Source organism: Tachypleus tridentatus, chromosome 13, assembly GCF_004210375.1.
Source record: "Tachypleus tridentatus isolate NWPU-2018 chromosome 13, ASM421037v1, whole genome shotgun sequence".
NCBI lineage: Eukaryota > Metazoa > Arthropoda > Merostomata > Xiphosura > Limulidae > Tachypleus > Tachypleus tridentatus.
The window spans coordinates 16700544-16716877 of record NC_134837.1 but is presented as its reverse complement, the minus strand read 5'-3'; the positions used below and the strand labels follow the sequence as shown (position 1 = coordinate 16716877).

The 16334-nt window shown below is 35.3% G+C and overlaps 1 protein-coding gene across 1 annotated transcript in view; it reads left to right on the top strand.

Annotated features, from left to right (window-relative positions):
• Nucleotides 1-3085: 3085 nt before the first annotated feature.
• LOC143238881 (uncharacterized) overlaps nucleotides 3086-16334 on the top strand; it is a 28600-nt gene continuing 15351 nt past the window's right edge. Inside the window, exons 1-5 of the mRNA XM_076479501.1 lie at nucleotides 3086-3600; nucleotides 8265-8553; nucleotides 10284-10429; nucleotides 10594-10717; nucleotides 14805-14974. Coding sequence (XP_076335616.1) covers nucleotides 3394-3600; nucleotides 8265-8553; nucleotides 10284-10429; nucleotides 10594-10717; nucleotides 14805-14974 — 936 coding nt within the window. The 5' untranslated portion in view covers nucleotides 3086-3393. The remainder of the gene's footprint in view (nucleotides 3601-8264; nucleotides 8554-10283; nucleotides 10430-10593; nucleotides 10718-14804; nucleotides 14975-16334) is intronic.

Here is a 16334-nt window from a genome sequence, read left to right as displayed (position 1 = left end):
CTACATACCATATCAGTGCCAAATTAGAGATCAAAACTGTTGAGATTTTGTTGGTTTATATGCTTTTGAATTTCACGTAAAGCTAAACTGAGACTCTCTGCGCTAGCCGCCCCTAATTTAGCAGTGTAAGACCACAGGGAAGACCAACTATTGGGCTACTCTTTTGCCAACGAAGAGTGGGATTGAACGATACGTTGTAATGTCCCCAGGGACGAAAAGGTGAACATGTTTGGTAGGGCAGGGATTCAAACCCGCGACTCTGAGAATACGTGTCGAGCACAATAATCGCTTGGCCTAATCAGTAAGTTAAAGAACCGATATAATATATCAATACCGAATGAAGAATCAAAATTTTGAAGATAAGGGTATCTACATACCGTACCTAACAAATGATGAAAATGTCAGTATTATAGTTTCTACATACCGTATCAGTATGAGAAACTAAAATGTAAGTATAATAGTTTATACATACCATATCAGTATATGGTTTAGTTTTAATTTCCCGCAAAGCTACAAGAGGGCTATCTGCGCTAGCGGTTCCTAATTTAGCAGTGTAAGATCAGGGGGAAGACAGCTAGTCATCACCACCCACCGCCAACTCTTGGGGTGCTCTTTTGCTAACGAATAATGGGATTGACCGTAACATTATTACGCCCCACGGCGAGCATATTTGGTGTGACGGAGATTTGAACCCGCGACCCTGATATTACGAGTCGCGTGCCTTAACCACCTGGCCATGCCGGGCCATCAGTACATGAGATATGAAAAATGTCAAGATAATAGTTTCTACATATCATATAAAAATGAGAAATGAAAATGTCAGTATAAGAGTTTCTAGACATCAGTGCCAAATGAAGGATGAGAACCACTAAGATAAATGTTTATACATTCTCTTCTCGCCGGGAAAGTCTTAAAGAAAAATTAAACGAAGTTTAAGAGTTGTTTTTTTGGTTCTCAAACTTGTTGTTGAAGAGTTCCTTCAAAATGGATTGTGTGTAAAACGTAACATTGTATTTAAGATACAAATTCACATTAAACTTAATTTTGAGCTATTGATTGATATTAGAAGGAATAATAGAAACAAGTAATATAAACCATTTCCTGACAAAATTAAAGAAGTGATAATCATTTTCGTCTGGCTTTATTATTCTACCATTTTTTTTCTGAAAAGTTTCGATCATAGGAAAGATAACACACTTAAAATTTACGCGACTTTGAATGATTCACAAAAGTCAAGGTTTTCTGAAGAATAATATGAAAAATGTGACACACATTTGACTTTATAGTAGAATAAAAGACGTTTTAGCACTGTACTGCTAATCCAGAACAACAGTTAAATACAAGTGAAGATTACAGCAGTATATATAAAACTAAACAGTTCTTGTAACAATTAATAAACTTTTTGCTTTATTTCTACTGTAAAAAAAACAAACAACAAATTACTTCATATATGTTTGAAGCTTTATTGTAAATACCTCAGACTGATGTGATATAAAAAGTTATTAGCTCTCAGTTAGCTAAAATTTTGTTCATAAATTTCATAGATGTTTTTCATGTGTGAAATATTAACCTTATAGCTTGAGCTTCATTGGAGAATACCATTAACAACGTTTATGTATCAAGTTATTATTACCCGTTTAATGATGAATATAGCAGACAGTATCTATACGTCAGAATTATACTACCAGTTTAACTAGTGTTTCATTGGAGACATTTATAATTTCCTTGTTTTTTTTAACGTCTTTAATAGAATCATTAATTGTTCTTCCAAGACGTAAGGTTCGTCTTTTTCAAGTGCTATTCTATTAGGTTGAGGAATAATAATTCGTGAGCGTTTTTAAATAATTTCATTCAAGCATTACATGCAAGACTATACAATACTTCAATGCATGAACACATTACACCCAAAACATTTATTATGATACGTTATATCATGTAATACCTAGGTATATAGTATGCATTGTTTTAAACGAAATTGCAAGAAATTAAATGCGAAAAGCAGATGGTGTCGAAAATGCTCGATTTTGTCCACTTGACATTCCATTTAATGAGCTGAAAATGAAAGCAAAAATTAAAGACATATGAAAATCAAACACACCATCTATTAAAGCAAAAAATTATCTACCAAATGACATGAAATATTTTGCGAAAGCGTTTCATTTATGAATATATTTGTTTAACTTGAAAAAACGCTCACGAATTATTCCTCAACCCAATATTATCTCTGAATAAAGACGTGTTAAAAGTACAATGAGTACTAATATAAAATCAACTGCAAACCTTAATTATATCGATAGCATGATGAAAGTCGTGATCTCTAAAGACATGGAAGAAAAAGTGAAATCGGGGACCACAGAGACCCGACCCCCTGAAACATTTAGACATATCGATCACGTATTATTTTTCAGCTTTTATATATAATAAACTCGTTTTATATCATTTAATGAAAAATTCTATTAACACTATCAAATTAGGTTTGTTTTAATGAACATTTAGATTAATTTTAGTATTTGTAACGTATTAGCCTCCTTAATTTTTTCCCATGGAAAATATGATCTCATAGGCTTAACATCTAATATAACTCCCTTGTTAAATTTTCACTCATCCTATTCAACTTATTAGTTACTACATACAAAAAAAGAAAAAAATAAGTGTTAAGACGTTACGTTCTGTACAATAGAATTTTCTAAAGCTATTTTGTTGCAACATTAGAGCGTTTCCTGGAGTTGTTTCGCTGTTGCGCTAAATATAACAGCATTTTCCAGTGTCTTTTTCACTACTGCGTTTTGCCCCAAACTGTTTACTATGTGCAGTTGCTTCTATCTGTGGAAATCATCTTGACGCTTGATCTCTTGTTTGAAAATAGAAAATATCGAATGGTTCCAGAAACCTTACACCTCGTGTAAAACACGTTAATTAATTTATTTTTATCAGTTCTAATGTGTTGTACGAGATCGTAAGATAACGTAACGGACCTAAAGATAGGCTCGGCCAACAAGACTGGCCCAGTTAGTCAAAGCAGTTTGGAAAGTCAAGCAAAGAAACTTGTGTTTTTCTGAGTTCTACTGTCACTACATCTAACAGGGTCATGGTCACACCCACTTGGGAAGATTGGAGGAGATTCTCCCAAACTTGGAAATGCGCGCCATCTGCCGGTCAGGTATTTGCACCTGTTGCGTATTTAGTTGATCCGTGGAATACTGAGAGATTGTATGAAAAGAAGACAGGAGACTCATGTGGTCGTTCCTTTTTTTTCTTTTATACAGACTAATTGTAACTTTTGGTTAGTGTGGCGACCGGTCCACTTAATAACACGTACTGTTTCTGCGATAGAAAATACTCTCATCTGTTCGTGTTTTATTCAAACGAATCTTTTTTCTTTCTTACTTTTTTATGAAACCCGTCGCTATGGAAACATGTGTTTTGATTCCAGCTGAGCTTAGTTTAGTACTAATCTCATCCGTCAACAGTCATGTTAACGAGATGGAAGTTCGTGTCTGTAGCAACCAGAAGATTAATCAGGGAAGAAGGTTCTTACCTTTTGAAGGAACTCTCAGACGAGATAAACTAGAAGCTTCCAGCTGTTTGGAAGACACGAACGTGAGTTTCTTTACTCTGATACACTCTCAAAACTAATTAGTCAGCTATTGATATATCCGTACAATATTTTTATGAGATGGTTCGGTCTTCACTGATGACAAACGTTTACTGTCATGTGGTTACAGCAGAAGATAGAATTGCGTAAGTTTAAAAATATTTATAATACTTTTGTTTATGGGCAATTAATAATGCTTGTCTGAATTAATATAAAACAGCACTAATGGAAACCTAAAATTGCTAGTGAGATATAAATATATCTGGTGCCGTCTCAGTTGTAACGATTTATTTTATTAAAGTAGATATTGTGCTTAATTATTTAATAAATCGTCGACCTATTTATAGTGTGAAACTTACCAATAATTATAGGCAGTCTGTTCTCGTTTAAGTGATACAAATGTAATCTTGCGTTAGCGATGACTAAATACACGGCCTGGCATGGCCAAGCGCCCGCGTCGCGCTAAATATGCTCGCCCTCTCAGCCGTGGGGGTATATAATGTTACGGTCAATCCCACTATTCGTTGGTAAAAGAGTAGCCCAAGAGTTGGCGGTGTGTGGTGATGACTAACTGCCTTCCCTCTAGCCTTACACTGCTAAATTAGGGACGGCTAGCACTGATAGCCCTCGAGTAGCTTTGTGCGAAATTCCAAAACAAACAAAGAAAGACTAAATACATTGTCTTTACGGCTTGATTACCATGACGAAAGATTGAAGTCAGCTAACTATTTGTCACATATTCGTTTTGGGAATTTGAAGTGTTGACGTAACATGTTATCGAAGTCTTTGGTCTTTCTTAGCCCTAACAGGTCCCTAACAATATTTAGAAGGCTTAATTTTTTTAACACCAAGCACTGGAAACCTTGGTTTATCTTAACCTAAAACACTATAATGGTCGTTTGTAATACGACAGATATGGTAGTGGTTATATATATATATATTATCGAATTATATGAACTACAGCTGCTGTAAACCAGAATTTCCGAGTGAAGCTATAAGTTGCAGAAAGAAAGAAACAACAAATAAATATAACTATCATTAAGTATTCAAATCTATTACAAATATTTTACTGTTATTGTTTAATTTTTTATCACTGTAGATTGGTCATTATAACAGTATCAGAGTTGAATGCCTAAAATAAGAAGGGGTTTGCTTTTTTTTAATTTTGCGCAAAGCTACACCAGAGCAATCTGCGCTAGTCGTCTCTAATTTAGCAGTGTAAAACTGGAAGGAAAGCAGCTAGTCACCGCCCCCCACCGCCAAATTTTGGGGTACTCTTTTACCAACGAATAGTGGGATTGCTCGTAACATTATAACACCCCACACAGCTGAAAGGGCGAGCATGTTTGGTACCATCAATCACAGTAGTAATACTTTATAAGAACATTTCAGCGATAAATTAGCAAGAGAAATTTCTAATTTTAAGATAAATCCTGGCATGTTTGATGTTATTTTGTACAGTCATCAGATTACAAGCTACACCAAAGCGTTCTTCTGACGAGAAGCATTTTTAATACTGTAGTCATTTTCCCAGTCATCTCGCCACCTCATATGTCAAATATTATAGTTCACTAGTGTTAAGTTTCCGAATTATGCACTATACATAATAAAACGAGTCTTGTATAACCTGGTAGTTAGAAGGCTCAACTCGCAATCTGAAGGTCTCGAGTTCGAATCCTTCTCCTCCAACACGCTCGTCCAACACGGCTGCCAACTGGTCTAGACGCCTGAGTGTAAAATGTTTGGTTTACAAAAGTACCGGCGACCCCAAATTAGTTGGAATGAGGTCATAATGGAAAGAAAAAGGAAAACAAAAACTAACATTTTGATGACACTGGGTTTGAACACGTTAGGATAAATACGCTGTAACCGATGAGACCCGGCATGGCCAGGTAATTAAGGCTCTTGACTCGAAATCTAAGGTTCATGGGATCGAATCCCTGTCACACCAAACACGGTTGCCCTTTCAATCGTGGGAGCGTTATAATTTGACGGTCAATACCACTATTCGTTGGCAAAAGAGTAGCCCAAGAGCTGGCGGTGGGTGGTGATAACTAGCTGCCTTCCCTCTAGTCTTACCTGCTAAATTAGAGACGGCTAGCGCAGATAGCCCTCGTGTAGCTTTGCGCGAAATTCAAAAACAAACAAACAAACACTACACATGGAAGAAAGACATTTAGATTAACGTTCCGGTCTGGTAAACTTGTTTTGGGTAGAAGTTATGCTGTTTAATTAAACACGACCAAATTAAGATGATTATACAACGAAATATTTTGTATTTCAACTATAGTAATGCCATACTCTTCTCTCAGTGTTAAATGTTGAAGCTTATGAGGCTAAAAATCGGGTTTTCATATATATGGTGGATACAAATCAGCTAGCCTATTGTGTAAATTTGTGCTTAATAAGAAACAAACAAAATTAACGAGGTATAGCAAGAAACTACCAGTGTTTTGAACTGTTGTATAACTTCAAACAATTTGAGTTTCTTTTAAATCAAAGGTTTATTCAGGTGTTCGCATAGAAAAAAATACTTGATCCAGAAACGAAAGACGTTCAAAGACTAAATTATGAAACATAAATAAGAAAGTTTTCTGTGTACATTACAAAAACAAAGATCATCCAGAAGTGCCCACCAGTGGCCCAACGGTCTGTTTGAGTACTTACAACACTAGAAAAAGGGTTTCAATAGCTGTGGTAGTTAGCACACACAAAAAAACACTCATTGTGTAGCGTTGTGCTTAATTGCACAAAAACATTCAAAGATTAAAACACGAAACACAAGAAAAATCAGACCTGTGTAAATTTACATTGTAAGGTATACCTTGTCGCTGATGAACAAAGATCTTATCGTATTAGAGTTTTTAATTTTTTTATCCTTTGATTCTGATACAGTCGTGCCCCGGCATGGCCAGGTGGTTAAGGCGTTCGACTGTAATCTGAGGGTCGCGGGTTCGAATCCCCTTCTCACCAAACATGCTCGCCCTTTCAGCCGTGGGGCGTTATAATGTGACGATCAATCCCACTATTCGTTAGTTAAAGAGTATCCTAAGAGTTGGCGGTGGGTGGTGATGACTAGCTGCCTTCTCTCTAGTCTAACACTGCAAAATTAGGGACGGCTAGCGCATATAGCCCTCGAGTAGCTTTGCGCAAAATTCACAAAAACAAACAAACTAATACAGCCTAATTAATTAAAGGAAATATCTATTCTATGCTTAATGAATTAATTAAACGAATGAAAGTTAAAAGCAAAATGGTTAATAAAGATATGTATTGTTCAATGTAAACTGATTCATGTAATGTTTCATTGAAAAATAGAAACATCTAGGATCAGCCACATTTTGTTAACATCTGTGACAGTAAATACTCTGTTCTTGCAGCATGCCTTTTCAAAACTTTACGTCCACCTAACGTCGAGGAAAATAAAAACTGTAAAAATATTTCAACTATAAGTGAAGCAGAAAGCTCAAACATTATTTGAAATTTGAAAATCTGGAGACTTTCAGAAGTTGTGGTGAAGAACAAGTTTAAAAACAGCCAGAAATAGAATACATAAATTTTCTCATTTAGCATAGTTAGCATAGTTTAAGTAATTATTTTACAAACCAATCAAAGAATATCTTGTATTTTATTATTTCAGGTGTTCCAATACAAGCTGTCACAGAACTCCACTAGTCCGAACGACCATATTCTGTAACATCATTATACATATCTGTAATAATATTTATATATATACACATATATATTAAACATTTACTGATATATTTTCCCGCTTAAACTGCTCTTGTGTAGTTTTCTTGACAAGTTTTGAAAAGAACTCTTATGTAGTTCAAAAGCAATTATCAGGTGGCGTTAATGTTTCTGTGCCTTTATTGGCGCTACTGGCATAGTAGAGTTTTGAGATACAAAATATGTATAAGTACAGTGTGAGGTTAAGAATAAACAAATACCTGTTTGGTAGTTAATAAGGTCAAATATTAAAAATAATACCTCATTATTACGTATTTTGTTGAAGTTAGTTGTCATGGGAACAATAAAAGATATTAATGTCTTTGTAAAGCCACCTGTTTGAAGCGAATATTATCACTGGATTTTTTTGGTAACTTTGTTGCTGTGTGGAAAAAAACAACAACAACGTAAAGTTACCTCTTAGAAACAAATTGTTGAGGTATTTTGTTGAACTTTGAGAGAGGTTAAAGCTCAGTCCTTGAAAACCGAAGAATGAGTTGATGCTAAAACATCACTGCTAGTCGTAAAAGTGTCAGCAGGGCACTTCGTAGTGTTTTTTAAGTCCACCTTTCACTAAAACATGAACATTTCAGTTATCTTCTTTGTCAGTGGTAATTACAGAAATTGCCCTAACTGTCTAAAAATTGATGACCCTACATTGTTGAAGAGAGTGGTCATAACTCACGGTCGCTGGACTGGTCAGTCAAGCGGTTGGTCATGTGATCCATCTCTTCCAAGAACAATGACCCTCTGGCACCTGTTGATTTAATGCCAAACTCTGGGGGTGATACCGTTAAAAATAATGCTAGAACGGGAACCCTAGAGTTTCATTGGACTCTCTGAGACAAGTAGAGCAGAATTTGTAGCTAATGATAGCCTTGTTCCAATTAACTCTTGAAAAAGAAAGCACATATATCACACGTGTTCTCCTCCTTTTCAGGTACGCTATCAGTTTGGTTGCTACGATGAAGTGCAAGACATCGGACGCCATTGTAATTGGGTACGGTTTCTACGGGTTTCTCCGACCTTTTGCCCCGAAGTCAATCTTGTTGGCTTCCTAGTCAAAGGCGAACCCGTCTACGAAGTTGTCCAAGATGTCGCACCTAACACGGAGCTGGTAGTTTATTACGAAACGCTGGAGGAAGACCCGGAAAGCCCATTCTCTCTTCTTGCTACCCGACACCTAACTGCAGCCCACTGTCGTCAAACAGTATGTTTAGTTTTGGAAGGTAAGTTTATACAAAAATCTGTTAAACTGTTCTAACTTCATACTGTTATCGGGCGTAGATGTTGGAAGTAGTTACTGGATTATAACAGTCACTTCAACTTTCTAAAGTCGCCTCTTTTATACATCAATTACAGCAACTTTAAAGCTAAAATTTAATAATCCATAAACTGAAGAAAATCCATGATAATATTTACTCAACAAATATTTGAATAAATTTAAAGTAAACTAAACTTTCCACGTGAGTTTATAACTCTGAAAAAGGAAGTAGGTTTACTTTCCCGATAGACAATTTAAATCTCCATAAACATATCCATATATTTATTAACTACTAGTCCAGGTCTGATATACAGGTCTTACACTGGTCAAATTTAGAATTTTCATCTTAACTGCTATTTGCACACATTCACTGACATTAAATAACATAGCATACTTACGACCTTACAAACACATCTTTAATGGTAGATTATTTAAATCCTTACAAACGTATTCTATACAGAACACTAACAAATGGTAGCCCCGTAGGCAATTTAAGCCCCCATAAATATATCCATATATTCAATTTATTTAGGCAATTTAAATATCCACAAATATACCAACTTAAACAGTTCATTCAGCTCTCCACAACTCATCTCTATAGATTGTTTACTATGTCTCATTAAGCAAGATGAAACCCAACTGATGAAACAATGGGTTCATAACCAGGTTGATCTTCAGTTTGATCTAAGTAGATAGCTTGTTCTGATGGTAAGTTAATATTAAAACCTTTTTGAACTATATCTGTAAACATTTCTTTAAATCATTTTAAAGTTTCATTATAAATATTATAAGGTCTAGAAAGTTCATCTTTCTCAAAAATATTTTATCTACCAATAATATAATTTAATCAATTATTATTTTTTGTTCTAAACTCTATTTTTCCCTCTTTAGCAAAAGTATTAATAAAAACTGTAACGGATTTACTATTATATGCTTATTTTAATATAGATGTTTTTTTTAGTTAAACACAAATTTAAAAATGTATTTAACTTATACAGTTAAATGTGTATTGCAAAATTCCAGCTTATTCTTTAAATTTATAGAAGATTCTCGAGTGTAAGAATCAACAATATATATTTCACGAAAGTACTAGCGTATTGTTGGGCCAATCGAAATTTCTAAAACCTTGTCTTAACGTTTATCAACCGCACCAAAATATAGTGTATTGTTGGTTTGGTAAAGGTTGTATACTATAAACCTCGGAAGCTATAACTGATAGTCGTTTATTAATTGAAAACCATGGGTGTTTGACCTGGAGCGTTTATAAATTTGAACGTCAGTGAATTCACATCGAACATTAATATCTTTTAAAAAAATCATTACATAACTTTAACTTGTTAGCGAAGTGAGACCAGAAAAGGATACGTAGCTAGTTAGCTATCTGTTAAGTGAATTGTAACAACGTTAATTCGGAATTCATTCGCTCGTCGTGAACCCTCGATAAGATTAAAAAAGTTCGGTGTTGGAGAGAAGATTTAATATTATTGTTTTCTATATATTTCTATACTGAGTACATTTAAACATTAATGAATAAGATGATAGTGAGAGAGATTATTAACTCATATGAATTAATAATAGTCTAAACGTGACGTTTGTCGAACTCCGTGTACGTACTGACAATATTAGCTCATTCATCGATCTCTTAGAGTGTCTATATATGTCCATTTATCTACGAACTGTTGGTTCTTTTTTCAGAGTCTCCCATTGACCTATCGAAGTCTCTACTATCTTCCAGTGTTCCAATAAGTTGTTTTAGAAGTGGAAATCAACAGATTTTAAATAAAAGACCACTAAACGAACGGTGTTCTTTATCCAGTAACCCTCTTTCTTCGAGAGATGAGGTAAATACGTACATCTAATCAGAAGTGAGAATGTAACAATCGTGGTTAAGAGATGAATCAGTTTAGGCTTAGTTCACAGAGATTTATACTTATATTATTATATAGCTTGAAATTAAGAACCTCACGTGTTATTTAAGTTGATCATTTGTTTTCTCTTAACTTAGAAGCTTACAAGTATTGAGGCCCGTCCGGAGCCGGCAAAGAAAGCTCGTGAGTTACCTTGTGAAGTGTGTGGCAAAGTCTTCGACCGTCCGTCCTTGCTCAGAAGACACATGCGTACACATACAGGTAAATGGATTGTTTGTTTTTGTAATTTCGCGCAAAGCTACACGAAGGCTATCTACACTAGCCGTCCCTAATTTAGCAGTGTAAGACTAGAGGGAAAGCAGCTAGTCATCACCACCCACCGCCAACTCTTGGGCTACTCTTTTACCAACGAATAGTGTGATTGATCGTCACATTATAACATCCTTACGGCTGAAAGAACGAGCACATGTGTTGCGACAGAGATTCAAACCCGCAACCCTCAGATTACGAGCCGAGTGCCCTAACCACCTGGCCACGGGCAATTGAACAACATAACAGTGTTGTAATGGGTTTTTACTGTTGGTTAGTTTCTTCAGAATTGTTCAGTTAATACAATAATGGAAAATACACGTCATTAGGGGTAACAGTTAATATTTTACTGCCCCTTCAGCACTAAGTATGGGCTTATGATGCTATAAACCCAGAGATTTCGACACCTGTAGTGGATATAGCACAAACATCGCGTAGTGAAAGTTTATGTTTAATATCACACAGATCACTTTTAACGTAAACAACCTTCACCGATAAGCCTAGTTTTGCTATTGAAAACAGAAATTTTAGTTGCCTTCTAATTATGCACCTTTATTTCTCAATATTTAGAGCAAAATAGTGACAAACCAAGCGATTGTAACAGACAAACTGACCAAAATAATCTAAATGACTACACTTTGTAACACAAATTATGTTCTTGTATAGTATGTGTTATTTCTTAATTGCTTATGTTGTAAATATACAAAAAATGGCCATTATTCCCTTCAAACTTTGCTTTTGTGACCTGGATAACGAAATTTAGAAATTAACCTATTTTCTATGTACAAACGGACAAATTTGCACATTTTCATTTACATAAGGTCTGAATAAAACAATATATGAATCAAGATTACATGTATTTATACTAAAGTCATACAAAACTGTTTAGAAGTGAATAGTTTTTTTGAGATTTGCGACAGTAATGTAAATCGCTTTCACGTATCAGCTCCCAAATACAGTCTCAGCATTCGACATTGTTAGAGCAAGATCTCTGATAAAGTAATTGAGGTCTTTTTGGTTGGGACAGTATGGGTTTCTCTCACCAGCTGCACCTCTGAAATTTAATCTGGATCTTAAAGTCTACCTCCTCTTCTGATTTGCTGCTCTCTTCTGAGGATGGCTGCTTTTCTCTCTGGCAGAGTGGATACAGGGAGCTCAGGACAGTGTGGCACTGGGGCGATGGATGATGAAAGGTCCGGATACATGATAGCAAATATATTCTTGTCAGCTCGACGTTTGGAAGGGTCCACCATGTAGAAGTAGCAATTGCTTGAGTGGTCAGTGGGTTCACGCCAAGTTCTTGGAATAACGAACTTCATGGCTCTCTTTTCCCCTCTGTACCATCCTTAAAAAGAACAAAATAAAATTGTTATTATGAAGAATAAATTTATTTCATCCACAACTGATGTGTAAGAGGATCATGTAAAATATTTTATATGTGAATTTTTTTCTATACTATTGGAAATTTAAAAAAAGATATTTAAATTTAAATGGTCTAAAATTTATATAATATAAAATCTTACTATTCAAACAAGCAAGAATTGTCCGTCTTACCTTCTAGACTTTTCTTGCAGTACTCGCAGGTAAAATGAAGTGTCCAGGATTTATCTTAATTCCCGACAGACATGCCGAAGTATGCTTTGTAGGCTTGACACATTTTAGCAGATGCTGTCACAGAGTACTTTTTCGCTCTTGTCTTGATAAATTGACCACATACATAGCAGAATGCGTCTGGAGAATGCTTGCAGCTTCTCGATGCCATATGTGATAAAATCAGATAGGTCTATACGTTCACTTAGACAGCTAGAACTAAACTGAAGTGGTGAGTGGTGAGCCCCTGTATATATATCAGTATGGAAAGTTCTAGAAAATTCTAAAAGGTTCTTGAAACTTCTCGTAAGGTCTACAACATTCTAAAAATTATTGTAAATTCTACAACATTCTAGAAAGTTCTTGAAAATTCCTGTAAGTTCGAGAAAATTCTCCATCAGCTAATCAGCACTGAATCTATCTGGAATATTCTGAAAAATAGGTAAATTTGAAAATTTCATTATCCAGGTCACAAAAGCAAAGTTTTAAGAGAAAAATAGGTCTTTTCCATTTACTTTAGGCAAAAACAATTGGGAAATAACACTTTCTGTCCCGGAACAAGAAAAAGTAAACATTTTACTACATAGTGTTATTAATTAAGTGACTAACAATCCACCCTAGTCTAACTCGCTTTTCACAAATTGGTCAAAATATTTCCTAAATTTTCAAAACAAATTCTAATTGTTAAGGCCACGACCATCACCTTGTAGCTAAGCAACAATACAAATTCGTGGAAACTTCAAGGTCAAAACATAAACGACAAAATATTACTTTCATGTTTATGTCTTTATAAGAGGCACACCATTATTAGGCATAGTTTACAGTACAGAGTACATGAAGTATGACTGTAGGCAACATTAGAAAATGCACTTCAACATAAATATAAAACATCACAACAGAAACAGCTGTTTACTTGCATATTCAAATATTAAATTTTTTATGTAAATAAAGATAAAAAATCCTAGGTTTCTAAGAAATTATAGAAGTTTTAAACCACAATATAACACTAAGACAAAATAAAGTTGTAACGAAATCACAGCATTGATTTTAAACAGAAACTACTGAGAACCAAACAAACAGAAATACTAGTCTAAACTAGAAATCAATATAAGCATAAAAAATTATAGCATTAATGTAACTATTCAATGAGAAGTCGAGTAACTTATAACGTTAAACCGAGTTTCGATATTCGTGGGGAACACAGTACACAGAGCCCATTGTGTAACTTTGTGTTTAACAACAAACAAGCACTGGTTTCTTGTTTTTGTTTTTCTAAATTTCGCACAAAGCTACTCGAGGGCTATCTGTGCTAGCCGTCCCGAATTTAGCAGTGTAAGACTAGAGGGAAGGCAGTTAGTCATTACCACCCACCGCCAACTCTTGGGCTACTCTTTTACCAACGAATAGTGGGATTGACCGTCACATTATAACCACCCCCACGGCTGAAAGGGCGAGCATGTTTGGCGCGACGGGGATGCGAACCCTTTGGCCAAGCGCGTTAAGGCGTGCGACTCGTAATCTGAGGGTCGCGGGTTCGCGCCCAAGAAACATATCTCTGACTTGATTTTCTGTATACTGGGGAACAGTGTGTAACCATAAATTGCAGCATCTTCTCACACAATTAAAAATATATTTATCAAACATTAAAAGGATTATTTTGTTTTACTTATTTAAAAATCCATCTTAACGAATGTTCTCAAGCTTAGGTATCACTTTGCATCAGGTTTCGAAGTGTTAACCGAGATTCTGGTTAACACGACAACAACAATGAAACATACAGAAACAATAACTGTTTAAGTCTTATTTAGGTTTATAATTGGAGATATTTTTGATTCACTACATCAGTAATGTGTAAATTTCGAAGTATTCTACATTAAACGTATGTAACATGTAACGTTCACAAAAAAAAAGAACGAACATTTTGAAAACATTGGAGAACTGAAACAAATCAAATTGTACTTTATATTGAAAAGGTTTCTTCAACTCTAAGAATTTTACAGACTTTTACTAGAAATTTTATTTTTATACTTCCTTCTAGGTAATGAATCCTACTATTATACTTCCAACTAGTAATACTATTACTATATATCTATCTATCATGTAATGGTACTACGACTACTATACCTCCAACTAGTAACGCTATTACTATATATATCATGTAATGGTACTAGTATTACTGTCATCTAGCAATGCCACTACTACCACTATACAGCCAGCTGGTAATGTTACAATTAGTACTCCAGCTTGTAATGTTACAGCTATACTTCCAAAGAATGATGCTACGAATATATCTCTATCTACTGAAAGGTTACTTTGCTTCTAGCTCGTGAGGTTACGACAATAATCATGGTCATTTTACGAATTAGTAGTAGACTGGTGATACGGGGTCCGAATTCAATTGTTACTTTACAATTAACGTTCCGATGCTCAGTTGCACTTTTTCTGTTAGGGGAAAAGCCGCATATTTGTGATGTGTGTGGAAAAGGCTTCAGTACATCCAGTTCGCTCAATACCCATCGAAGAATTCACTCTGGTGAGAAACCACACCAATGTCAAATTTGTGGAAAACGCTTTACAGCCAGCTCCAACCTTTACTACCACAAGATGACCCACAGCAAGGTAAGGTATTTTTGTACTGTATATATGTAAAAACGGCTGGTATGGATAGAGAAAATTCTATGTAGAGGAGCGAACAACGTTTCGACCTTCTTCGTCCCCCGCTAGTACAGCGGTAAGTCTACGGAGTTACAACGCTAAAATCAAGGGTTCAATTCCCCTCGGGGGGCTCAGCAGATAGCCCGATGTGGCTTTGCTATAAGAAAACACACACACACGATCTTCTTCGGTCATGACGAAGAAGGTCGAAACGTTGTTCGCTCCTCTACATAGAGTTTTCACTATCCATACCAGCCGTTTTTACATATATATTTTTTCTACAAGTGTTTTTTCTCGTCATCACGGATTTTTGTACTATGTTCACAGTAAGTTCTAACGTTTATAACGACAACATTACCCACAGCAAAGTAAGGAATTTTTCTGCTATGTTATAAAACAGTCCAGCCTTTATTGTGATTCACGATTCACAGAAAATTTGTTCATTTATTTTCAGTATTGTTCAATCCCATTTTATGTCAGCAAAACCTATGACAAGTAGGCTTATAAGATGCAGAATTGATCATTTTAAAGACCACTTTTCAATATTTTACGATTAAGATTTAAATAGTAATAAAGATTTACTAAAATTGTTCAGATATTTAGTTGTGAATTGTCTTTTAAAGATAAATATCTTATATCTTCTCATCAGGCACAAAGTAACTCTGAACTAAACATTGTGAATTAAACCTTCTTGTCGAATGATCAAAGTTTCCTCCATCTAAATATTTCATTATCATGTTTGTGTAAACGTGTTACTTTTGAGGATTTATGTGTCAACAAACTCTCTATAGGTCTATGTACTGCTAAATAACTGTTCACATACTGGCAGTGTTTTTCCCAGTCTTAAGGCTAACAGCAGTATTGTACACGGGGATACCAGTACGACAAATATTTGCATTAATTTGTACAAAATTGTTTGTAATTTAAACCGTATTCCAATACAACTTCTATCAGATTCCCAGTTTTTAAAGTCTTAAACAGAGTATATTAGGACCACAGGGCATGGCCAAGCGTGTTAAGGCGTTCGACTCGTAATCAGAGGGTCGCGGGTTCGAATCCCGGTGACACCAAACATGCTCGCTCTTTCAGCCGTGGAGGCATTATAATGTAACGGCTAATCCCACTATTCGTTGGTAAAAGAGTAGCCCAAGAGTTGGCGGTGGGTGGTGATGACTAGCTACCTTCCCTCTAGTCTTACACTGATAAATTAGGGACGGCCAGCGCAGTTAGTCCTCGAGTAGCTTTGCGCGAAATTCAAAACAAACAAACCAAATTATATATCTCATAATTTCGCGGACTTAAAAATTGGCTACCAAAAAATATA